General features: G+C 38.4%; 1 protein-coding gene across 1 annotated transcript in view; it reads right to left on the bottom strand.

The window, feature by feature from the left end:
• Nucleotides 1–1,005: 1,005 nt before the first annotated feature.
• Nucleotides 1,006–27,371, bottom strand: part of LOC110021778 — a 63,965-nt gene continuing 37,599 nt past the window's right edge. Inside the window, exons 16-18 of the mRNA XM_020720415.1 lie at nt 24,391–24,570; nt 8,763–9,037; nt 1,006–1,098 (exon numbers count right to left, since the gene is read on the bottom strand). Of these exons, the coding sequence (XP_020576074.1) occupies nt 1,025–1,098; nt 8,763–9,037; nt 24,391–24,570 (529 nt within the window). The 3' untranslated portion in view covers nt 1,006–1,024. The remainder of the gene's footprint in view (nt 1,099–8,762; nt 9,038–24,390; nt 24,571–27,371) is intronic.

Genomic DNA, 27,371 nt, shown 5'->3' with positions numbered 1-27,371 from the left:
AATTTTCATTTTAGTGCACGAGGTTTCTAGGTAGCTAAACATGTGATGATGTGAAACATATTAATACCTTTAAAGTTTTTATTATAAATATCAATTGCCCTAAAAATGATTGTTAATCAGACAATAAATATACTATTGTTCTTATAATATATATAATTAATGAAGTAAAACTTTAATATCACAAATATATGAAGATGTTTCCCACCATACTTTAATCCAGAAAACATAAACCAACATGCCATCAAAACCAACATAATTTTATAGTATTATCTTCCTCGGATCCATGCACTTTAAATATTCTAGTGAATTACTGTGACTGCATTTGACCTCATGATTTTTTTTCCCTACGGGGGCGTGTTTGAGTATTGTGTTTCCACTTATTTCTCAGCTAGAAGGAACTCTACTGCGCGACTGCTAAAAAGTTTCAAGATCCTCATATCCCTTGGCTCCCCTATCATGAAAATTTTGCATGGATGCAGACCACCTGAAAGCTAAATGGATTCCCACTGCAAAAATATTATCAGTACATCATACAACGGAACTGTAATTAGAAATCTGCATTATTGTTCATAGTGGGTACGCACAGTCAAGACAAAATAAGAAGATGCAGCTCTTTACAATACGGCATCCAAAGCCCCAGCGGTCAAAACAAAATAAAAAAGGTGCAGTCTTTACAATACGGTATCCAAAAGCTTAACAGAGCATAACAGTTTTTCTGATAGCGAAGAAGAACAGCCACGGCATTAGCCATTACTCAGAACAGAACCTAATCTGTCTGCATTTCAACATTCAGATCATATCCTACTGGGAAAAAAGTTAAATAAACAAAAACATATATGCAGTTAAATAATGTGGAAACTGAACAGATGCTGACATCTTCTGGGCTATAGAAACCTTAAAAAAAATAGGGAATGATGCTTGATCACCAATCAGCAATGTTTTTAACAAACATAATCGAATAAAAGATTGGAACTGCCAGAGAAAACTATAAGCAATGGGAAAAAAAAAAAAAAATCCTACTGCACTATGAAATACTTCCTCCCTTCCTTCCATGCGAAGATGGCTGGAAAGTTATAAGCGGATGCCCAGCTCTTTGCCCTACAAAAGTAACATGATCTCACATGTCAGAAACAGCTTTACCTATTTATGTGAAAATCATAATATGACATGCAATAAGGCCACTTCCCATAAAAATCACTGACAAACAAAAAAACTGTGAGCGAAGAATCAACTAAAGCAAAAACAATAAAAATAAATATAATTTAGTGATGAAAGGATGAAATATGGGAATAAGAAAATCATTGAAGTATTAAGAATTATTTTCATTTTATGCCGATAAATCTATTATGAACATAGTTCATGTTAAGATAGTTGATAGAAAAGTAATAAAGAGCAACGAAAGTCTTCCCATCAAAATCCCTTGTGTCCTGATGGTATTTACCCCTTACCTCCGCAAGGAAAGGGTTTCCAGGTCGACTTAAGAAAACAAAAACAAAAACAAATAAAATTTCATATATAAATGTTATTGGTCTTAGAGATAATAAGATCAAATATCATAATAATTGATTTTGTGTATGAGGATGTTAAGAGAAGTATTAGGTAGTTGTCTAGTGATTAAACAGTTTCTAATCACAATAAAATTACATTAAGTATCAATATTAAATCTATAAATTTTTACATTGATGATGAATATGCTTATAAATAATATTCACATTATAATAAATTGTAATGTTTCCATTGTTGATGATATAGTTTGGATAGACTATACATCATAAGTAGAGAGTTGAATGATTAACTTTTAAGGAAAAGAAAAATCTAAAAATTTGTAGAACATTGACCTAGTTCATGATGTAAAATTTTAACTTAATAATTATCAAAGCACAAAATTTTTAAGAAAAAAGCCTAAAGACATATAATTAGTAACCATAGGTTGCCTCCACCTAGATATCTTGAAAATGGGAGGTGACTGTATGTGAGTTTTAATGATTTTAGTGAGCTAGGTAGCATGAGAATTGATCTAAATATGAATCGGGGCATTCATCCATTTAAAGTCTATTAGGAAGGAGACTAGCTTCCACAAAGATTATGATAAATAAAATAAATATAATCCAAACACATAAAAGATAAACATCTACAATTCGAGAGGTATGCGATTCATGATGTAAAATTTTAACTTAATAATTATCAAAGCACAAAATTTTTAAGAAAAAAACCTAGAGACATATAATTAGTAACCATAGGTTGCCTCCACCTAGATATCTTGAAAATGGGAGGTGACTATATGTGAGTTTAATGATTCTAGTGAGCTAGGTAGCATGAGAATTGATCTAAATATGAATTGGGGCATTCATCCATTTAAAGACTGTTAGGAAGGAGACTAGCTTCCACAAAGATTAGGACAAATAAAATATTTTACTTCATCAACACAAAATAATATAATCCAAATACATAAAAGATAAATATCTACAATTCGAGAGGTATGCGATTTCTCCAAAACTCTAGCCCTAGATTCAAGACAACAATCATACACATAACCTAACCCTATATATATTAAGTCATATTTATATCCCACAATAATAACTAAAAAATGAATAAATTGTTTTTTTAATCTTATGCATAACATAAGTTTTCAAACTAGTTCTTAGTGAAAAATAAGTAAGACTAGTTCTTCATTTATTCAATCATGATGAATACAGAATAGGATACGTGTCAGTGAAAACTGGAATTATGATTGAATAGTCCTCTTTTGTTACATCTCCGGTTGACTTAAATGAGTTAACTAAAGTGTAATAAAGTGAGTGCACACAACACATAACATAGAATCTGTTTGGCGCAACTGCAGCTATTTGAAGAAGCAATTATGAAACTACTGAAGAAGAATCTGTTGTTTAAAAAGCTACGGTGACTATTACAAATATTTTTTTGAAAAAGTCAGACCGCAACTTTCTAGCACCCACCACAGGTAGCAATGTATGGCGAGAAAACACAGCTTTTAGTTACAACTTTTTGAAAACACAAGTAAAAAACAATTGTACCAAATAAGGAAAACTGCGGTGCAACACCACACCGCTGCCCCAATGCACCTTTAGACTTGTAGGTAATTGTGATGGAGGGTCATGCATATAAAAGAAGGGGAGCTTGCCGGTCCACATTAAAGGGCAGACTCCCATGCGGCCTATGTAGCGAAGCAGAGCTGAGTTAGCAAAGTGAGCTGGGTAAAGCGAGTGTGTGGGTCAAAGCTTCTAGAGCTGGACTAAGTTTCGTGAACAATGCGGGTGGAGTGAAAGTGAGAAAGTGCAAAAAAATTTTTATTTTCTTTCTTTCTTTTGTGTTTTTTTTTTGGTAAACATTGTGCTTTGACTAAGTTTTTTATTTTAGATTTCATCCCTCCCTCCCTAAAGCAAGCAATTACCCAATCAATAACCCTTATTGTTCCCATTGCAAAGACATACAATTGGGGCATTCATTTAGAATGCATTTCCAATAGTTTCTAACCCACAAAACATTCAAGGAATATATTGTAACTGGAAATGAGATAAGGATTAAATAGTCATCCTGTGAATAAACTGCAATATGATTAATGGAAAAACAATAACATATTTCTAAGGCTTGAGAAAATTTGTTTAAATTGTTTTTTCAAAGAATCTATAAAACCTGAATGTAGCTTAAAAGGTTACTGCAACTTATTTAAAAACATAAAAAAGCCTAACCATTTCCACATTACAAAATAACGGACCCAAATGAATTAATTCAAGTAAATGACACACACCCCCGCCGACAGCTACAAAGAAGTCTTGATGTGTTGCATAGAAAGATTGGTAATTATAAAATGCTCCCTCCCTCCCTCCCTCCGTATTTTTCATTTAGTGGCAACAAATTTAAGGCTTCTTTGGGCCACATAACATTTCTCTTAATTTAATAACAATAACATCTAATCGTCAGCAACTCCATGGAGTCCCATAATCAGGCCATATTTTGGTTTAGACCTGATGCGGAGCTCATGAGGGACCAGCTGGACACAGGTCCAGCCCAGCTGGACACAGGTCCAGCCCAGCTGGACCTGCCGATTCTCTTGGAGGGGAGCCCAGCTGGACACAGGTCCAGCCCAGCTGGACCGGCCGATTCTCTTGGAGGGGCGCTCCACCGCCCCTTCTAACCTCCCCTTTCCTTTCTTGTTTTCTCCCTTCGCTTTCCTTCCTTGACCTTTTCCCAATTTAAATCCTTTCGCCTAAATCCTGATTTTATTCTCCTTAATTTAAATCTTTTCCTAAAATATGAAATCTGATTTTTATTCTCTTTTCGTAGTTTAAAAGTCATTCTTAAAATCTGAAATCTGAATTTTATTCTCCTTCTTATTTTACATGTTTCCTAAGATAGGTAATGTCTCTTTATAAATAGGAGAGGATGCACTTTAAGTTTTGGGGGCATGTTTTATGAAATTTAAATTAAGTTTTGTCCGAGTATTTTCCCTCTTGTTGTTCTTCCAAAGCAACCCCCACTCCCTAGCCTTCACCACAACTGCCAATCCAGCCTCCGAAGACGTTCCTGCACCTCTCCAGCTACGGTTCGAAGTCATTACCATCGCCACCCTTGCTGCCACCGCATAGAACAACAAGGATTTGTTGTTTTCTAAATTTCTAGCTACCCCCCACCGCCTTATCCTCCTTTCTCCTCGCTGCCCTCATTTTCCCGCCCTCCACCTTCGCTGTCGCAACACACAATGCCTTTGCTGTTTTCCTGCTGTCCAGCAGCCCCAAACAGCAACCAATTGTTGTTTTGACTGCCTCCCCAAGCTGTTTTGCAGTTCCAGCGGCTGCACATCCCTCCTGCCACCCCCCTACAGCCGCAACCCTCTTTTCTCAACTACCAAACACCATTGAGCAGCCTCTGTCCTCGTCGTCCCCCACAAATGCCTTTTATTGTTTATGTTGTCATATTTGTTTGTCGTCTATTTCCTGCTTTCTTGTATTGTGTTTATAATATGTTTGAAATTTAGAAATAATATTTTTAATTGTGGTTTGGGTTAACTTCAGTATCATTTGATATTAAAGCTAGCCCAACCCTAGTCTCATCCTAGAGTTTCTAGCATCCGTCACTATTCAATCCACCTCACCAAATATCCTTTCCACAACCTAAACCCTAACCCCACCAAAATTTTTCTTTCTCATTCCTATACCTTAGCCATGCCACTAATGAGATATATGCCCAAAACTACCCGGGAAAAATATGGGGAGAGATCCTCTGACTTAAGCGGTGGATTACGAATATTGAGGATGAAATTCAATGGGAGGTTACTCTCAATCGTGATCAGAGGAGTCAAAGAAAAGAATGAGAGAATCTGAGGATGAAACAAGAGACACAATACCAATTTTTATCAGTTAGCTACAGACATAAATTGCACTCTATCTTCAGAAGTGAAGAGGCCACACCAATGAGAGACCTCCACATCTTATAGGCAGAGGTCAACCTCAAGATCTTAAAGACAGAGTGCACCCAAGGGAGCACCCAAGACGACCCCGTCAGAAAACAAACTGATTTAGAGTAGAGAAAATGTGAAACTCATCCGCATCCCTAAATCCGTCACAACCAGGAAGTGCTGCAAATGTCATAGATTTGGGCATGCAGAATCCGAATGCACCACCAAGGGTGAGATTTGTTTCATTGAGCACAATGTTGTTGAAAAATTGGGCAATTACGCAGTTAATACGAGAGAAGATGAAGACTTCCGGAAGGATTCTCCACTTTCAGCTAGCGAGGATGAGATGCCACCAGTTCTAGTGGACCCCGAGATAGAGATTCCAGCTAAGGTAACAATCGCTACTTTAGAAGGTAGTGACTCTAAGGTAATAGACAACCCAATAGATTATGAGATTATAGTGCCTCGAGCTAGCATCTTGCAGATAGTGAGAGGTACATTAATAGGAATGACCTTAGATGTCTACATGGGTTATGAGTTTGAGGAGCCGAAAACAAATATAGGTCCACCCCGGATAAGCGAAATGCAGATTTTTCAGATGTATAGACCCCCTCCTGAATTGCCTTGATGAAGGGAGGTCCAACATGTCATAAATTAGCTCATTGTGTGCCATATCGAGAACAATACATGGAGATATTCAGAGGTTGCTTTTAGGTTAGCAGGGGGCACCTTGTTAGATGTTTAGACGGGAGAGATGAACCCCAACTTTGTAGTGGGCCCAAGGAGCTTGATGGAGAAGAAAATTCTGCAATGGGATCCAGATCGTATTTGTGGGGAGGTCTCTCCTAAGAGTGTCAGTGAGAGTGACGTAGCTTGTCATAGATTTAATCCTAGAATTGAGTTCCCCTCACATACTTACTGCTCAACCACCACACGCTAGACACAAGAAGTGAAAGGAGAAGAGTTCAAATGGAAGGGCTCGAGAGTTGCATTGCGGAACTCACCTCTATATACAGCTCCCGCTCAGGACATGCCAAAAGATAATGACTACTTATTCTACCAGAATGTGATGTGGAATGACTATACTGCCGTGATCGACCTACTAGAGGACTTACCGCCGTACCATGAAAACCAGAAGCTTCGACAGATGAGGTCGAAACTCCCCCAACCTTGAGAGACTGCTGCAGGGCTCATGGGGGACCAACTGGGTGCAGTTCCAACCAAGTTGGACCGGCCAGTACTCTTGGAGGGGGGCCCACCTCCCCCTCCCCCTCCATCATCCCCTTTTCTTTCTTTTTTTCTCCCTTCCCTTTCTTTCCCTCCTTTCTCTTCGTTTTTTTATTCCTAGGCCTTTTCCTAATTTAAATCCTTTCCTAAAAGCCTAAATCCTGATTTTATTCTCCTTCCTTAATTTAAATCATTTCATAAAATGTAAAATCTAATTCTTATTCTCATTTTCTATTTTAGAAGCCTTTCTTAAAATCTGAAATCTGATTTTTATTCTCCTTCTCATTTTAAATGTTTCCTAAATATATCATGTCTCTTTATAAATATGAGATGATGCGCTTTGAGTTCAGGGTCTGTTTTATGAAATCTGAATTCAGTTTTGTCTAGTATTTTCTCACTTGAGGGTTGTATCAGATATCAAGGTAGTGCTCCGACTGTCCCTTGTCCAAGGTGATTATTGTCTCCATGGGTTCGGGTGGTGCTCCGACTGTAGCTCAACCCCGCTGAGATATTTATCTCTTCGTCCATCCTCCCGGCTGTTGTCCTACTTCTTCCACAGCAGCCCCCACTCTCCGGTCTTCACCACACCGCCAATCCAGTCTCCAATGACGTTCTTGCACCTCTCCAGCTGCGTTTTGACGCCATTGCTATCATCATCCTTGCTTCCACTGCATTTTATGTTGTCATGTTTGTTTTTCGTCTATTTCCTGCTTTCCCGTATCGTGTTTGTAGTATATTTGGAATTTAGAAATAATATTTGTGTTTCCGTTATGATTTGGGTTAGCACCGGTATCAAGACTTGTGTTCCTTAGACCATTAACTGATTACATTATTGATAGAAACCATTGAAAATAGTCTACATTGTAGATTGGAGTAAAAATGGGGGAAATAATTCTCGAGTAAAAAAAAGGGTCCATCTGCATTTAGGTCACAGATCTATGTATATAAAATCAATTCTCCATAAATTTACTTGAATACAATCGCAAAGTGATTAGAGTAGAAAAATGGAAACAACAACACTGGAGATAAGCATGTACTTTATTTGGACGATTAGTTGAAAAATTAAATTAATTCAAGCTGGAATAAGTATACAAGGATATTCCAAATAAATTTGATAATATTTCACAAAAATATGAATATACTGTCTAATGCAGGGTTTACACAGAAATTGATGAGCTCCGAACTACATTGCAAAAATGTTATTTCTACGATTCAAACTCCTGACACTAGCATCACAATAAAGGCGACCTACAATTACTCTAGGCCACCACCTGAAAAAACTTGACAACTCTGACCAGTTGAGGCGCTGCTAAGTTGCAAATATTTAGGATACATCCTTACTTCAAATTTATTAAACTATATTTTGGTTTCTTAGATATGAAAACCATAAAATGCTTTTCTTTGTTGGGTTTGGATGCATTGATGCAAATTGAAACCAATTCTGGACAGGGACAGCATGGCAATGGGATAACAGGTGCTGGCGGAGTGCAACAGGATCATTGTATTTGCAGGTTAGGTAGTTGCGAGTCCCAAAAACCGGAGAGATTGTGTGCAAATGATAAGATGGTTGCATGCAAGCGTATGCGGGAAAAAAATCGAGGTAAGGCAGGCGTTGGCGTCTTCATATGGAATCTAGTGGCCTTGCGAGTTCTAGTGCTGCCTTTGCATGAGAACTGGCTAAGGAGATGTGCAAAGCTTCTGTTCAAGTTCGTCTGCGTTATAAAGAGTGAGTCAGATTTGTTTTCATATAGAATAAATTTAAAATTCACTCAATTTCAAATTGAGCAAGAAGAGCATTCGGGCGGACGGTTAACTGAGAACTTTATAAGATGAACATGCACTAAATTTGAAATTCACTCAATTCGAGTGAACTTATTCACCAAAAAAAAGATATTAAATGATTCTAAATTCTTTAAAGAAATAATTCAGATTTGTTTTCATACAGAATAACTAAGAATTTGAAATCCAGATATTCCAAATGTAATACACTGTAATACATTAAAAACAAATAACCCCTAGAGAATGCAAACATTAAAATAATAAACAAAATAAAAAATTGCTTAAATTTTCATCAAAGCAATCTACAAAATAATATGAAATCATGCGGTCGTAAAATTACCCCATTGCATGCTATTGTTGAACATATTATTTGTCCCAACATGTGAATCAACCATAGTATAATTGGATCGGGAAGCTTGACTTTTCTGATGCGTCCTCAAACCATGCACTGGTATTGATTGCATAAGATTACTATGCCGATTAACTGATTGCTGACTAAAACGGCTCGGAGTGTTTTGTGCCACATTGGGTAGGCGGCTGAGGCCAATATGCAAATCATTTGCTTGGTGTGGGCTGCTCTCATCAAGCGGGTATGCCGGGAACTGAATATCTGTTCTGTAGTGTGGATAAATAACGTAAATAAAAAGCAAATGAGACTATGCAAGTAGTTGTAAAAGATGGCAAAGCGTCCATAGGAGGATTCTACCAGAATTGAAACTAACAATTTTGGAACAATAAAGAAGCAGAGAAAATAATGAAAAAAGGAAGTTGGCAATCATCATATGAGCAACAGATAGAAGTGCAGATCATCAAATAATATGAGCATCTATCATACAAATTTATAAAATGCATGATTAACAGTAAGAGGACTAAGCAAATTCAAGGGTCAAGGAGACCTATCTCTTAAGACTCATTTTCTAAACCAAGAAAATGCCGGTAATTAACAATTGGACCAAAAATAGTAGATATTGTAGAACTTGGGGAAGAAAATGGCTTCTTTGATTATTCACAAATAGGGTACATATATATAGAGAAATCAATCCATCCTTATTTATGAACTTACCAAACATAACTCACCTAAATTAATAAAAGAAATAATTTTGAATAAAAAATAGAATAACATAAAATAGGAAGGGAATAAACCAAATCAAAAGTTTACTAAGGGTCAATTTGGGGCAGCTGCAGCTTATCCAACTTATCAGCTTATTCAAATAAGCTGCTGATCAGCAGCTAATTCGGATAAACTGACTAGCTGTTTGATTTATGCGTTTGGAAAACAACTGATTTACAGTTGTTTCTGGATAAATGTCAATTCTGCCCGTGCAGTTGGACTGTTTGTAACAGAACTTTCATGGCTATATATTTGATAGTTTAGAAAAAAAAATCACTTCATAACACTACAAAAAAAAGGATATACACCTCAGGATTAAAAATAGGGATAGCACTAAACATAACACTTCAACACATAATTCCATATGCATAGATAGAACCAACAACAGTAGGAAAAAAAGCATAAAATAATCCAAACATACACTAATAACCCAAAAGATCAAAGAGCCATATATCCATGCATACAAACATAAATTAAACAAGAACTAAGAAAAACAAAATTTTAATATGTCTGAAGTTGCATTGTGCAACATCGAGCTCAAAAATCTGAACAAAAGAGTTATAAATAAAACATAATAATAATAATAAAATCAGTTTATCTTTCGGTACAACAGATTTCTCAGTGAAACCCAAAATAAAGTTATGGAAGAAACAAAGGAATGTCAGCTCATCGATTAATCGCAACAGAATCTAAAAACCCTAATAAATAACGAAATATCTGAATCTAAATTAGGAATAATAAGAAGTTTTAAGAATATTGAAACCTGCAATCATCTTGAAGAGTACAAAAGGATTTGTATGGTTTATCAGATTAGGATCTTCTATGAAGAAAAACCTATACATGAAAGTATCAAAACCAGGGCTGAGGCTGCGCTTGCAGAGACCACAAGTCGTGAGGAAGGCGACAACCTTTACTACGAAAGGATCTCCGGAGTACCTCCGCTTCAAGGCCTTCCATGGCGCAGGCGAAAGCGACAACTTTCCATCCCGTCGGAGCTCTAAAAATGGAGGTGGTGGTAGGATTTCCTCCAAAGAGGTTGCTATCGCAAGATCGGGAGACAACTCCTTCAGGCTCTTCATTCTCTTAGGGTTTCAGACTCAAAAAGGGGATGAAGGAGAAGGTAGGCGACGACTTCAGGCGACTTCAGGCGAAACGTGGAGAGGCGAAACTCATGTAGGCGAGAAAGACAGAGCGAGGGAGGAGACGAACAACTTCAAAGGGCACAAGAGGAATAACATGTCGATACGTTGTTCAAAACGCGGGTCACAGGGTCGATCCCACGACCCAATCTATTAAGGAATCGAAACACCATTTGTCAATAAGCTACCATAACGCACTAACCAAACTATGCGACGACGTTTTCAAAACATCGCCGCAACTGATAAGCTGCCCCAAACAGACCCTAAGATATCCCAAATAAATCCTCCAAGCTTTGAAGGTGGTGGCCGACCCACATGAGAGAGGTATATATGGAAAGAACTTATCTTCTCAAATTTCCACACTCCCCTTCAAGCTAGCTCGTAGATGTTTTAGAGACCAAGCTTAGTATTGAATTATGAGAAGTTGTTGAAAGGAAGAGCTTTGGTGCATTTTAACACTGTCAATCGCTTTCCCCGACACCACCACTTAGGTATGTCACGAGATTGGTGTGTTGCTTTGAATTATCTCCGGAGTAAAACTTGGAGTCTGCATCCCGTACTTGGTTATCAATCCAAAGAGTACTTAAGGCTGCTTCTAATTGACTGTGCTTGTTTTGACTACAATTTATGTAGTTTACTTAAGAGTGGAAGGTTTTTGTAGGAAAGGAAATGTTGTAGGTAATTTTGCAGAGAAGCTTGAAGGGAACTAGACAACCTACAAAGAAAACTGCAAAGTGTGGCCTGTAAGGAAAAAAGAAAGAGCAACAACAGGGAAGAACAGACAAAGGGCCTACAATAAGGAGAAGCTCCGACGGAGGGTCTGCAACATGAAGATTGGATTCAAGGAGAATTCTGGAGGGCTTACAATAGGGTCACTTTCGACTATAAGTGGAATTTTGGAGAGGCTTGCAACAAGGACAATTTATGTTGCAGGGAAAAGCTACGAAAGTGTATGTATGGAGAAATTTGGCCAACGAAGTTCCGACTGCCTACAACTAATAATTAATACTGGAAGGTTTGTTGCCATGAAGACTCTAGTGGAATAAATTGAATAGAGGAGATTCTGCAGAGAGAATTCTGGTGCTAGGAAGAAGAAAAACTTGAGAGGAGGCAGATCAGCTGAAAAGATTCCGACGGAGGAGGGCCTTCAGTGGGAGGATTTTGGTTGCATGGAGAGTTCTGGTGGCAAAGGAGAATAGAGGACCTGTAGGAAGTTTTGCGGCATGCAGGGAGTATTCTAGTGTTGATGGCTGTAGAGAAACTCTGAAGAAGGGCCTGCTATAGGAAAAAGCTCCGAGGGAGGGTTAGTTGCAGGGAAAAGTTCTGGGGTAGGGCATGCTGCAGGGAAAAAAATTCAGTGGAGAGATTGTTGCAGGAAAAACTCTTATGGAGGGCCTGCTACATGAATAAGCTCCAGACATGTGGCTACAGGAAGGATTCCAGCATCTGCTGCGAAAGACTTAGGAGGGTCTATCGGAAAAAGAAGGTAAGCAGTGAGGAGGGCTTGCAACAGGATACTTCCAGCTACAGAGAAGTGTGCTAACAAATAAGTTTTCCGATGGCAATTGGAGGAGTTCTTGCAGTAGCAAGGTCTAGAAGCCTATAGGGATAAAGCAATGAAGGCAAACCTGCTATAAGGAATATCAAGAGTTGTTGTTGTTGTTGGCTGGAAAAGCTGGAGTTGCCGCTATTCCTGGTCGAGGTTTCTACTGCATGGAAGAGTAGCCTGGCAAGAAAAAAGCCCAGTGGAGGCTGCTGGGTGCTGTCGAGGCAAGCAGAAGACAAGCAAATGAACTTTTATGCTTTGGGAGAAGATTAGAATAACAAAGCACTGCCATGTAGCGAGTACATGAGGAGTCGATGCAACAATCCCATCTCTCGTGCGCACGAGAAGAGACGTCTATGAAGCATTGAAGATGGCATCCAAAAAACCCTTGGGATTCTTTCTTATGGTCAGTGTTGTTGCTGCTGTTGCAGAAAAATTTCGGCCACGGCGGTAGAGGAATAGAGAGACAAGGAATCCAGGAGATAGGGGAATAGAGATGACAGGTTCATGGTACCCTGACCTGGTTACCTCTACTTTATAGGATTACCCTACCATTCTTTTGTTGAGCCCCTTTGAGCCCTGCCGCCCTTTGTGACTTCGTTGATGTCTTCTTGACGGCCCCTACTGTCGATATGCAAGCTGCCCGTTTAGGATACGATGATTCACCCTCTGCCCTCACGACCTGGTGAGCTTTGAAGCATAGGAATATTCCTGTCAAGTCGACTTGGTTATTTCTTCAGGCCTCAGTTATTGGCAGATCGTTGTACACCTGTGGATTTTAGGGATTTACCCTCTCCCATGTGGTTCGGTATATACCCTAGAGGCGATGAGATTCTCCTGTTTGAAATAACCATCATTTGATGGCCTATTCTCCAGGTTCATAAGATAATATAAATGATACTCCTTTTATCGAAAGTACTCTTAGGTATCCCCTAAGGCATAATTAACCAGAGGGATACGTTCTTCTGGGAGACTTTTGACCCTAAAACAAAAATATTTTTTTTGGTTCTCCGGTTACGAGTTGCTTATGTAGAGATTTTCTTCGTAGATGTTGTGTTTCAAAATACTTCGATCTGATCCTGTTTGGATGTATATTCTCGACCCATCACACGAGGACTACCCATATATAAGTCTTCTGCTTATTTTTTTTTCTTTGTTTGCTTATTTTTTGTCGCATTTCTTTTTTCATTATCCTCTCATCTTCGAATCATTTGCAAGTTTCAGGAGGGAGATTTATTCGAATAAGAAAATTATACGATGACATATAAATAGATAAACTGACGACTCCATGTGCTCTAAAAAAACTGAGAAAATAGTAACTAAGGAGTGGCCCACTCCTTATGGGCGGCAACTTCAGCACCGAGGGTTAGTTGACCCCTCCCCCTCTCATTTAAATTGGTCTAAGCTCACTATAGGTTCCTGCACCCGATCCAAGGATTCACGTCCGTGTCACCTACTTCACACCTTAAGACTCCTGTCTGACCCTGGTCCGCATTTACGCAATTATTTAATTTCCTAGCAAAAAATTTAAACACAGTTTCTTTAGGCGGTCAGTGTGTTATAAAATTTAGAATTTGATTTATAGTTTACACATTAAGAATTCTACGCAAGTATACGTATCATTCAAGTAATATAGTGCTCTAATGGAGTCCCAATTATCGATCCCATAAAAAAATGAGGTAAGAAATCCCTTAAGCTAAGTTATAGTATACTACTATCAGGTCCTAGTTTGGAATGTCGATTAAGAGTGTTTGTTTAACTACTCATAAACACAAACCTAAATCTAAAGTTAAACCTGATTAGATAAATTAGTTTGGTGAATTTTTAGGCCTAAATAATGTGTAAGAATGAGATGCTTAGAATCTAATGTGGTCAGGGACAATAGAAGCAAAAATCTAAATTACCCTCTTTTGAGTATATAACGTAGCTCAGTTAACCTATGGTTGATTCCTTAAAATAACTAGAATATCACGGCGAAACTTCTAGCCTGTCACCCTAGAGTCTCCTTCTCCTAATAGCCCTCTAATTGACTTAATCTTAGATTTAAGGTACGAAGCCCTAGATCAAACTGGTTAGGAATCTAGCCTGTCACCCTAAAAACACGAATTTGCACTCATCAATGAATATCTCTCAAAGATTGCATTGAATCTTAGGACTACTTTTTCTCACCTATAAGTTCAATGTGGGTCCTCCTAGTTGTTAAAACAATAGTATCAATCAGGAATAAATGAAATCAGATAGAATAAAGAGTTTCCTTCTTCGCAATGCTGCAAAAAAGAAAATATTATATTTGTACAAGATTCTTTCCTTTTAGCTGAATATTTAGATTAGAAATATGTATTAATTAAGTTACCTAAAATAAATTATACAGAATATTATGTACCTAAAATGGATTGTACGGACTATTATTTATTGGAATGAAAGCAAAGAAAAATGCATTCAACCTATTTGCTCAAAATATTGACATAGTATCAGAGTCACGTCGAATATTTAGGATCTGAATCTTTGGAGTCGTCTGCTTTGCCTGGAGAGCTCTTCATGTTCGCCCTAACTGCTTCCTCTGTGCCGCTCGCTCGACCACCCGAACTGCTGCTTGTCCGTTGTTCGCCTGCCTGAACTGCCGCTCTAATGCTTGACTGCTCGACCGCTGTTCTCCTGCCCGAACCGCCGCTGCCGTTCGACCGCTTCCTTCGTTCAACTGCCCGAACTCCAGCTCGATCGCTCAATTGCTTCGTCCGCTGCATCTGCATTTGTTCTCGTCCACTTGGCTCCCTTCGTTTGCTTATGCTCCAATAGCATCGGTTGTATCTTCGACTTTGGCTATGGAATAGTCGACGTATTTCAACGATAATATACTTCCTAGATCGTCGCACTTTAAGGATCGTGGGCTTCAGATTTGGCTTCTGACTCCTCTCCTAATTTAAGGCAGTGCACAATTTTTTGAATCTTTTAGGTTGATTTAGATCAATGATTAGTATTTTTTTTTGGATATCTTGGCTTTTTTTGATTTCTGGTTGATTTCGATTAAGGATAATTCTATTTAGAATGTCTTATGAAATTTTAGCCATCAGATTTACGGGAAAGAATTATGTTGCATGAGAATTTCAACTCAGAATGTTCTTATAAGAGAAGGAGCTTTGGGGCCATATTGACGGGTCTTCTCCTGCACCTATTGAGGCAAAAGATCTTGATCAATAGGAAGCAAATGATGCTTGAATTGTTTCCTGAATTTTAGGATCTATTGAGGCTCATATGGTGAACAACATACGATCCTTTGACACAACTAAAAAAATGTGGGAATACTTGAAGCGTGCTTACAATCAAGATAAATCAAGATAATTAATTCTGTGAAACACTTCCAATTGGAACTTGACATGAGTAATTATAGTCAGAGTAATCTTTCAATTGAACAATATTATTCTGGCTTTCTAAATTTATGGAGCGAACATACTGACATTATCTATGCTAAGATGTCAAAGGAAAACTTAGCTAGTCTTCAAGCTATTCATGAAGAAATTCGTCGTAATTAGTTTTTAATTAAACTCAGACCTAAATTTGAAACAGCTCGAGCTGGGTTGCTGAACAGAGATCCGATTCCTTGTTTGGATGTTTGTTTTGGGCAAGTTTGGATGTTTGTTTTGGGCTGTTTGGATGTTTGTTTTGGGCAATTACTGCGCGAAAAACAAAGATTGGCGACACAAACTGCTATCAGTACAACAAGTGTATCATCAGAAATAATTAATGTTGCATATGCTGCTAAGACCAAAGGAAAGGGACCAGTGCAGTGCTACAACTGCAAGAAATTTGGTCATATTGCACGAAATTGTGAAAATAAGGTATGTACTTAATGCAAGCAAAAGTGACATATTCTTACGGAGTGTCCTACAAGACCCCAAAACTGCAAACCACAAGCACTTCATGCCACAGTATCCGACACTCACAATCCTGGCTCGACATCCACAGTTGCTGCCAATAATTAATAAGCTCTCGCACCAGATATGGTTCAACAAATGATTCTCTCTCGGTCTTCAACAGAAGGATAAAACTATTACTTTCGTTCATTCTTTTTGGTTTGTTGATTCAGACGTCACAAATCATATGACTTACACAGCCGATTTATTGCATAACCAACGGTCGTACACTGGTACTCAACATATTCAAGTTGCTGATGGAAATAATATTTCAATTACGACAATTGGTGATATTAACTCCTTCTTGGTTCTTCCTAAATTATCAACTAACTTACTCCTTGTTGGTCAAATTGTGGATAATAACTGTAACGTACATTTTTCTCATTATGGTTGTATTGTGCATGATCAAATTTTGGGGAAGATGATAGCGAAGATGTTTAAAGTGAGCAGGCTGTTTCCATTACAATTTATTATTCCTCAGAATATGTTATTAGCTTCTTTAGTTGTTGAAAATAAGGCAGACATCTGACATAAAATACTAGGTCATTCAAATGATATGGTGTTAAAGCATTTACTTAAAAGTGATGTTTTTTATTATACAAATAAGAGTTTAGTAGTTGACTGTTCTGTTTATAAAATTGGAAAAAAATAAGATATTACATTTTTCCTATTTCAGGTAATTGTGTCAATAAATGTTTTTACATTATTCAGTATTGTTTGGGGAATTACACCAGTTATTTCACATGCTCAATATAGATATTTTGTGACATTTATTGATGAATGCAGATGATTTACTTGGATCTATTTTTTGCGATCCAAAATAAAAGTATTTACTGTATTTCAAACATTTTTAGCATATGTTGAAACTCAGTTCTCTGCTTGTATTAAAACCTTACGATCTGACAATGATGGTGAATACATGCTCATGAGTTTCAAGCATTTCTCCATAGCAAATGTACTGTTTAACAACGTTCATGTCCCTATACACCGCAACAAAATAGAACTGCTGAACGAAAAAATCGACATCTATTGAATACTGTGCGTACATTAGTGAAAGAATCTTCTGCTCCAGTTAAATTTTGGACTGAAGTTTTATCTACTGCAGTTTATCTCATTAATCGCTTACCATCTCAACAATTGAAGTATGAGTCTCTCTACTATCGACTTTTTGATAAACATCCTAATTATCATATGCTACATATTTTCGGATGTATTTGCTTTGTTCACATGAATATTACTTTCAGCATCATGTGTCGACAACACATACAATTATACTTCCACAATTTGATAATTCTTCCGCTGATAAAAGATTCAAGTCGGACATTTTCAACACACGACGCCTGCCCCCTTCACCTTCAATCCTCCCCGAGCCTGATCCAGAAAGTGCACCAATAAGTATTTAACAATCAACCCGACATATTCGTCCTCTATATAGATATGGGAATTCTGCAATTTTAACTAATACTACTGTTCATACCTCTTATTTTCAGGCTGCTAAACAGACTAGCTGAATCAAAGTCATACAAGAGGAACTTCCGACACTTCAAGACAATCATACTTGGGATATTGTTTCATGTCTTACAAGTGTTAAACCCACTAGTTGTCAATGAGTTTATTCTCTTAAAATCTGATCCGATGGCTCTCTTGACAGATATAAGACAAGATTGGTAGCTCTTGGCAATCGACAGTAATACATGATTGATTATGAAGAAACATTTGCACCTGTGGCTAAGATGAATACTGTCCGACTGATGTTATCTATTGCTGCATCTAAAAGCTAGTTCTTAAAGCAGATGAATGTTAAAAATGCATTCTTACATGGTGATCTCAAAGATGATGTCAATATGACTCCTTCAGGCTTATTTTCTACACCTTCACAACACCTTCACATGATAGTAAGCTCAAACGGTCCCTATACGGTTTGAAACAAGCTCCACGGGCTTGGTTTGAAAAGTTTCGCAATACCCTTCTTAGCTTTTCTTTTATTCAAAGTCAGTATGATTCATCATTATTTCTTTATAAGACTAACAAAGAAATTGTTTTATTATTAGTTTATGTTGATGATATTGTCATCACAAAATCTGACAATCAATTGATGTCTCAACTATAGAAACGGCTTCAGAGTTCTTTTCATATGAAAGATTTGGGGTCATTAATTTATTTCTTAAGATTCAAGGTTCACTCTTCTCCCGCTGGTATTTTTCTTCATTAGCACAACTATACGAAGGGACTCATTGCTTTCACTGGTATTCAAGATAGTCATTCTGCTGATACTCCTTTGGAAGTAAATGTCAAATATGAACAGAATGATGGTGATTTTCCATCTAAACCATCTCTATATCGACAATTGGTTGAGGGTCTCAATTATCTGACTATTACGAGTCCTGATATTTCATTTGCTCTGCAATAAGTTAGTTAATTTATGCAAGCACCTACATATCTTCATTTAGCTGCAGTTCGACGTATTGTTCGGCATTTGAAAGGTACTTCTCATCGTGGTTTGTTCTTTTCTGCGGAGTTTCTTATCACCTTAACAACCTATAGTGATGTCGATTGGGCTGGTTGTTCTGATACACGCCGATTTATTACTAGATGGTGCACATTTCTCGACAACTTTTTAATCTCAGCAAGAAACAAGATCGAGTGTCTAAGTCATCTACTGAATCAGAATATCGTGTTATGTCATTTGCTTGTTCCGAGATCATTTGGCTTCGGGGTGTGCTGGTTGAGCTTGATTTTCCTCAGCTTGAGTCTACTTCTCTTCAAGCAGATAATACTAATGCTATCCAGATTGCTGTTAATCCCGTCTTTCATGAGCGCACGAAACACATTGAAGTGAACTGTCATTCCATTTGAGAAGCCTATGAGGATGGTGTTATATTTCTTCCGCATATCACTTCTGATCTTCAAACGACTGATATATTTACTAAAACTCTTTTTCGATAGCGTCACCAGTTTCTTGTCGGCAAATTTATGCTTCTTGATCAATTAACATCAATTTGTGGGGGGACATCAATCAAGAATAAATGAAATCAGATAGGAGTAAATGAAATCAGACATAATAAAGAGTTTCCTTCTTTGCAATGCTGCAAAGAAAGAAATATTATATTTGTACAAAATTCTTTCCTTTTAGCTGAATATTTAGATTAGGAAGATGTATTAATTAAGTTAACTAAAATAGATTATACAAAATATGATGTACCTAAAATAGATTGTACGGACTATTATTTATTGGAATGAAAGCAAAGGAAAATACATTCAGCCTATTTGCTCAAACTATTGACAAATAGCCCTCCCGAAACTTATAGGTTTACAATAAATTTTAACATTCCAATTGACTAGATTGATTAGTAAATGAAACATGAAATAAGAACCATCACTATGATATGAAAAACCTATTCTAAAATGCATCATAACATCCTAAACATTCATTCAAATCATTTTAAGTAAAAGTACAAAATTCTATTTCAAAAAACAGATGTCACACAACAAAAAACTTCATTAAATCAAAACAAATCCACTGGATCAATGTTTAAAATAATTACACGATAATAAAGAATACATTACGTAGGTTTTTTCCTTTGAAAGAAAGATGAAATCCCTCTAATAAAGTCCCATGTTGATCCACGCGATGCTAATATAATCACTTACATATATCTCTCAAAATTCTCTTATCAATCTCTTCATAAAAGGTAAAAATCTACATTTCCTACTCCTATTTACGACCTCTCGGCCTTCATGGAGAATTCCAAAACTTAAAATGCCAAAAAGTCTTTTCCCAAACGTCTAGATGCATTAAATAACTCCTTAGGGCGTGTAGAAACCGCCCCAGGACAGTTCGGGCACCTAGGCGCTAGTTTGCAGCGCCTAGGTGCCTTCTCTATTTTATGGGCGATGACTGACGCCTAGACGTCACTCTGCTGACAACACTCCTATTTGCTCCCATTTGCCTCTGTTTCACGCCGTTGCTCCAATCGACTCCAAGTGTTATACCTGCAAGATAAACATGAAAATAATATTTCTTTAAAGTACAATTTCATTTAAACATTTGATAAATGTAAAAAAAATTTAAGCATAAAAAGGCATCACTATCCTCCCCATCACGTGTGATATTGAGGGTTGAAAACCAAAGGAAAAAAAGTAAGATCTCGCACACAAACTACACTCTTCTCAAACGACCCCTATATCTCATCCCGACCCAAACTACAGTCCAAATGCATTCTGAAATATTAATTCAGAACATAAACTCTTTTGGAGCCCACAAGTTCCTTAAGACTCCCCCAATATCCTAGAACAGTCATCAAGATGTTATCAAATTATTCAATGAATGAACTGCAAAAAAAGAAAAAAAAAAGGAGAATTTGAAATGCAATGCCTAATGCTTTACAAAATTAAATTGAACATAAGAAAATTGGGCTTACAACGAATTTGAAAGCTTGCTTATACGAAAAAAACAAAATCTCATTACCTATGTGACTCTTAGAATACAAAGTTAATTGAATTAGAACGTGAAAATGAGCTTATACGAAAAAAACAAAATCTCATTACCTATGTGACTCTTAGAATACAAAGTTAACTGAATTAGAACGTGAAAATGAACTACAACGGTCCTCTACTAAAGAAAAAATAAAAAATCTAAAGTCACTAAATTGCAATTATTGCAACCAGATCCAAAATACATATATGCAAGTGGGCTGATTGCAATTTTTTATGGTAAAAAGTGAAAAAATTACCTACATTTTCATGAGAAAAACTCGAGCAAATAGTTGAAGTTGAAAGACCTTTAAACTGAACATTCTCACGTGCTCTGATAAATGTGCACTATCCAAATCTAAAAATGAGTACGTGCGTAAACTAAAAACAAGATAAAGAAGGCGTAAACCTTCTACAACGTCTAAATGTGTTTCATAGTGAGGGTAGGCATATTAAGTGGCCAAAATTTTTTCATCATTTATTGAAGCAACTATTGGGTAACTAAAGCCGAATCACTAATGCCCTTTGCTAAAAATTTATTGATGCGAGATTGTATAGCATGGGATCCCTTTCCAGACATTTGCTACAGTACCGCGACCCATGTTACAATCTCGCGACCGACTCCTGGATTGGACTGGAAAAACTCTTTGTGGCGCATGGGATTGGTTCAAAACAGCGAATTGAGGGTCGAGCGACCTTCCATACATGGATTTACCGCCTCATTGTGAGGGGACACTCCTCTTTACCATAGACTTATATATTTGCTTTTCGTTTTTTTGGCTTGCAGTTTTTCGTGTGTTTTGTATTGGTCCAAGTTTTTCCTTCTAAAACTGTATCTGAGGGCGTGTGGTGCTCTGACTGTATCTTGTTTAAAGGTGGCGACTCTCCTCCAAGGGTCGAGTGGTGCTCTGACTGTGTAACTCACTCCCGATGTGACACTTATCCTTCTCCAACTCCTCCACATCTCTCTTGCTTCACTACCACGCATTCCTCCTCGCTACAGTCGCCCCTACAGCCACCTCCCTGTTGTCTTCCTGCAGTTTCTGAGGGTGTGTGGTGCTCTGACAGTATCTCGTTTAAAGGTGGTGACTCTCCTTCAAGAGTCGAGTGGGCGTGTGGTGCTCTGACTGTATCTTGTTTAAAGGTGGTGACTCTCCTCCAAGGGTCGAGTGGTGCCTGACTGTAACTTGCTCCCGATTATCCTCCTCCACCTCCTTCACATCTCTCCTGCTTAGCTACCACACATTCCTCCTGGCTCCGGTCACCCCTACAAACACCTCCCGGTTGTCTTCCTGCAGTTTTTGCTCTCCCAACTGTCGCCTGTTCACTGTCAGCTGCCCTTAGTCATTCCTCTGGCATCCCTACTATTGTCCCAACCACTCACAACCTTCCTTCCTCCTCCCAAGTTCACTGTCAGCTGCCCTTAGTCATTCCTCTGGCACCCCTACTATTGCCCCAACCACTCACAACCTTCCTACCTTCTGCCTTGTCGTCGCAACCCCATAAGCCCCTCGTCTCGTAGTCTACTGTTGTTCGAACCACCTCAATCGCATCCCAGCAGCCTCATTGTTGTACCGACACTTCTCCTGCATTGTTGTTATTGTTCCAGCCGACCAAGACAATTCCCAATGCCGCCTCACTGATGTCCCAACCGCCGAAACCACCTCCCCATAACCTAGCTAATGTTTCAGCCACCTAGAACAGCCCCTTATCATTGCTTCTTTATGTCCGATTTACCCACCCCCTTGTTACCAAGCCCTGTCGGCCAACACAACCACCCAAGTTCTTGTATTGTGTCAGTTGTTACTTCATATTTCCGGGTGTCGTGTTGTTGGATTTTTCCTATCAAGTATGTTAGTTATAACCGTCTAATTTCTTTTAGTAATAGTATTTACTTCTCCTATTGTAGTTTGGATTACCTTCGGTATCATTTGATATTAGAGCTAGCCAAACCCAAATCCAATCATAGAGTTTCCAGCATCCCAACATACGACCCCCTCCAAATTTTCTTTCCCCACCCTCAGTTCGAGTCGTTTTCTGGTTGATCTTAGCTCCCGAAGTGATGTTTATCCTTCTCCAACTCCTTCGCATCCCTCCCATTTCGCTACCACACATTCCTACTCACTACAGTCGCTTCGACAGCTGCCTCCCGATAGTCTTCCTACAAATCCTGCTCTCCCAACTGCCGCCCGTTCACTGCCAATTGCCCAGAATCATTCCTCCAAAGCCTCTGCTATTGTGCCAGCTACCCACAACCTTGCGTCCACCTTCTCCAAGCCTCTTGCCTTGTTGTCGCAACCCCATAAGACCCTTGCTTTGTTATCCACTACTGTTCCAACCACCTGAGTCGCATCCTTGCAGCCCCGTTATTCCAACACTTCCACCGCACTGCCATTGTTGTTCCAGCCGCCCAAGTCCAATCCTAGTGTCGCTTCACTGCTGTCCCAGCTGCCGGAACCACCTCCTCGCAACCTAGCAACTGTTCCCGCCGCTCATAACTGCCGCCAGCCGCTATTTCTTCATTGTCGATCCATCAGCCCCCATGTTACCACCTCTCCAAAGCCCTATCGGCCACCACCATCATCTGAGATCCACCCTAGTTAAGTGTTCATGTTGTGTCAGTTGCTGTTTCGGATTATCGGACATTGTGTTTTTGTATTTTCCCTATCAAGTGTGTTGGTTGTACCTGTCTATTTGCTTTCAATATAATATTTGATATTTCTATTTTGGTTTAGATTAACTTTAATATCAGATATTCTCTCCTTAGTATTGCACATCCGTGTCAGTTAGCAATTTATTGACACTGAAGGAAACCCAAATTACAATAGAAATAGAAATATTATTGTTGAAATTAAAATGTTACAACAACGCTCTTCAAAAATAAGAAATAAATGACAGCAAACATCAAAATGATACTCTAGGGAGAAGGCGAAAGGGATGGGTGGAGGCTGACCGGTAGGAGAATATTGTATGTGAGGGTTGCGCAGCAGCGGGGAGGTAAGTCAAGGGCGGCGGTAGGAATAGGAGGGATGGATATGGGTCTATGGCAGCAGTTTTGAGTTGGAATGGGGGTTGCTGTAAGGGTCAGAAGGTTGGAGGGGGCTTTGAGTTGTAGCAAGGAGGGGGCGTTTGGGGTTGTGGCAGAAAGGAGGGGTGTTTGGGATTGTAGCAGAAAGGCGGGATGTTACGGGTTGGTCTGGGAATGGACTTGGGGAGTTGCGGGTGTTGCTGTAGGGGCGGGTACAAAGTTCGGTAAGGAAACAGTGAGGTAGCGTCAACTGTAGATGGCAATAGCAGGATCTGTCGGTAATAGGAATTGGGGAGTAGGAACGGTGCTGTGAGTTGGCTGCTGATAATAGTAGGTAGTTCTCTGCTTGGGCGGCAGGAAATTCAGAGGAGGAATGCTGTGTAGGTGGAAGGAGATGTGGCAGCGAGGGAGGAGGGATACGTCGAGGATAGACACCACCTCGGAATGAGATATAACTAAAGCATCACTCATCCTAGGATATAGCCCTGAAAAGGGAAAAGGGGACGTCGACGACTGTCCTTACACCAATGATTAGCACTGCTTAATAGGATATAACTGAACCGATTTGGGCCAAACCGGTTTAGCTTTGGAGTAAAACCCGTGTTATTTATATTACAAACATAAGAAGCCATTGAAAATCACCTTTCAACCTATGATTAACACTGCTTCTAGACATACAATATATGCATGACATCATTAGTAGGTTGGTGAAAATACTAAATTCATATGCCACCAGCTTTCTAGAAAGGTTGTCACGTACCTTTGATTTGATAATCTTGAATTAGAACTAGTCATTGCTTGATTAGCAACGTGGCCAAATTTGATCACTCCACTGGTTAAGGTTGCAGGACCCATTATATTGCCCAACCGCATGCCATTAGACATTCCCAAAGATAGCGAACTCACATCATAATTATCCTCTTGTAAAAGAAGCTCATCACTGCACGAAAATAAAAGTATCAGGTTGTGATATCCCTACTTATTCCATTCCAGAACATGATGTACAAAGTGTTAAGTGCATTAATCTGAAAAATCAAGAAAAAAACTAATAGGCATAACAGGTTAAATATCAATATAACAAATTTAACAGATGAAAGTTCATCCCGATATCATCCGTAATTTAGCACAGTAACTGTTTCTCACATCTGGAGTATAGAACAAGAAATTCTGTAAATAGGATAGCTCGAGCCTTCTTCTATTAAGCAGACTATAGGTAGTAATTTGAATCGTCATCAAAGCTAACAAAGCACCACTTTTGCGGATCAATCTTTGTACGCTTCACAATAATTAAATATTTGGATTCCAACACAGTCGTATTAAACAATTACTCAATATAATATTGCCAAATTTACTGGAAGTCTTCACAGCTTCATCTTTAATTGAAATCCTACTGAATGTACTTTTAATACATCTAAGTTAAACAATAACTGGTTCAAATTAAATCCTTTAGCAATTTTATCTATTTCTAAACCCCCTTAAAAGTTCTATAACAATGTTCTTAACAAAACTAATGATGATTATATTCCATATTTATTATAACTCGATATTTAGAGGGTTATGAATTATACGAGGGATCTTAGGAATCTCTATTTATTTTATCTCCTTAATTAGAGAGATTAGCTGCCAATTATATTTGTTATTATTTCTTTCCTTACCTACTATATTTTATTTTTATTGTTTTCCTTATCAATAAGTCATGTAATGAATATTTATACCCCTCTTTGCATCAATAAGAATAAGCCCTCCAATATTTTTCCACTATTTTTTCATAGTATCAGAGCCACGTAAGATATGAATCCTTGGCCTTAGTCGATCTCAGAGTTACGTTCGCTTGTCGCTCGATCCATCTCGTGGAACTGTTCGACGCCCGGTGCGATCTGCTCTTGCCGCTCGATCCTCTGTATCGTGTATGTTCGACGCTCTGTACCGCGCGCTCAATCTTGTCTCGCGCTCAATCCTGTCTCGCAAAAGTCGCTTAGCCTTGAGAGCTCGATCCCGCTCGGTCTGCTTAACCTGCGAAAGTCGTTTGCTTCGCCTGCGCTCGATCCTGTCTCGCGAAAGCCGCTTCGGCTTGAGAGCTCGATCCCGCTCGGTAATTCTCCGAAGGCTCAGCTATCCGCTCGATCTGTACCACTCACTGCTCAATCCCGAAAACGGTAATCTTTTGCTGGGGCGGGCGAATCTTGGGCTCGAGCAAATTCAGCGTCCTTCATCTTTAAAATGCCTGAAGTCACGTTGAGGACAAACTAGCCTCTTCTGTCATCTCAGTTTAAACCTCAGAGAAATACCTCTGAAAATCATCCAATTCAAATCATTACAATTCGAATAAATGGTGATAATTTTCTTCGATGATCACAATATGTTCGCATGTATCTCCGAAGAAGAAGAAAGATTGACTATATCACAGGTGATAATAAACAACCTGAGGTAAATGACATAACTTACGCCATTTGGGATGCCGAAAACTTAATGGTAATGACATGGTTGGTTAATTCTATGATTGAAGAGATAAGTGCAAATTATCTGTGTTACTCTACAACCAAGGAATTATGGGACTGTTTCAGAAATGTACTCTGATCTTGGAAATCAATCCTAAGTGTATGAGTTGACCCTACAACTTGGGGAAATTTGCCAAGATGAGAATTCTGTGACAAAATATTTCAATTCCTTAAGCGAATATTTCAATTCTCTTAAGCGAATTTGGCAGGACCTGGACTTATTCAAAGATCATGAATGAAAATCAAACGATGACGGCAACCGATACAAGAAGATAGTGGATATTAGCCGAATCTTCAAATTTCTTATAGGTTTAAACATTGAATATGATGAGGTTCGTGACCGAATAATTGGAAGAAATCCCCTGCCTCAAATTGGTGAAGTTTTTGCGGAGGTAAGGAGAGAAGAGAGTCAGAGACATGTGATGTTGGGAAAGAAGACTGCAGGCTCAATCGAGTCCGTGGAAGAATCAACGTTGGCTATTCCTGAAGCTCAATTAAGTAGGAAAACTTCTCATAACCAGCGTGTAGAAGAAAAAAACAACCTGCACTGTGACTACTGGTAAGGAAAGCCACGCCATACTCTCGAAAAATATTGGAAATTGCATAATAAACCACCTAATGGTAAGGGAAAAAAATCTGGTGAACATAACACACCTATTGCAAATGAGACTGAGTCATCTCCACTTAGTAAAGAGCAATTAAGTAATCTTCTTAAGCTGCTGAAATCTTGCTCATCATCTAATGCGCCTATTGGTTCTATAACACAAGTAGATAGTAATCATTTGGCCTTTTTAGGAAGTACCACTCCTTGGATCATTGATTCAGGAGCCTCTGATCATATGACAAGCTGTTCTTAATTATTTGATTCATATTATCTATGTTTCGGTTCTGAAAAAATCAGAATTGCTGATGACAGTTTTTCACCAATTGCAGGAAAATGAAATATTAAAATTTCAGAAAAAATCTCTTTGAAATCTGTCTTACAAGTTCCAAAACTTACATGTAATCTTCTTTCCGTTAACAATTTGTCTAAAGATTCTGATTATTCCATTTTTTTCTCTCATTCCAATTATGTTTTTCAGGACCAAAACTCGGGAAAGATGATTGGAACTGCTAGAGAAATAAATGAGTTGTACTATTATGATGGAACTGATTCTGCGAATAAAACAGCTCATGAATTAGGTAGTACTAGTTCAAGCTTTGACTATGATCAAGTTATGTTATGACATAAAAGATTAGGGCA

This window comes from Phalaenopsis equestris, unplaced genomic scaffold (assembly GCF_001263595.1).
Source record: "Phalaenopsis equestris unplaced genomic scaffold, ASM126359v1 Scaffold000146, whole genome shotgun sequence".
Lineage (NCBI taxonomy): Eukaryota > Viridiplantae > Streptophyta > Magnoliopsida > Asparagales > Orchidaceae > Phalaenopsis > Phalaenopsis equestris.
Note: the sequence above shows the minus strand (reverse complement) of the source record. Positions and strands in the feature narration are given on the sequence as shown.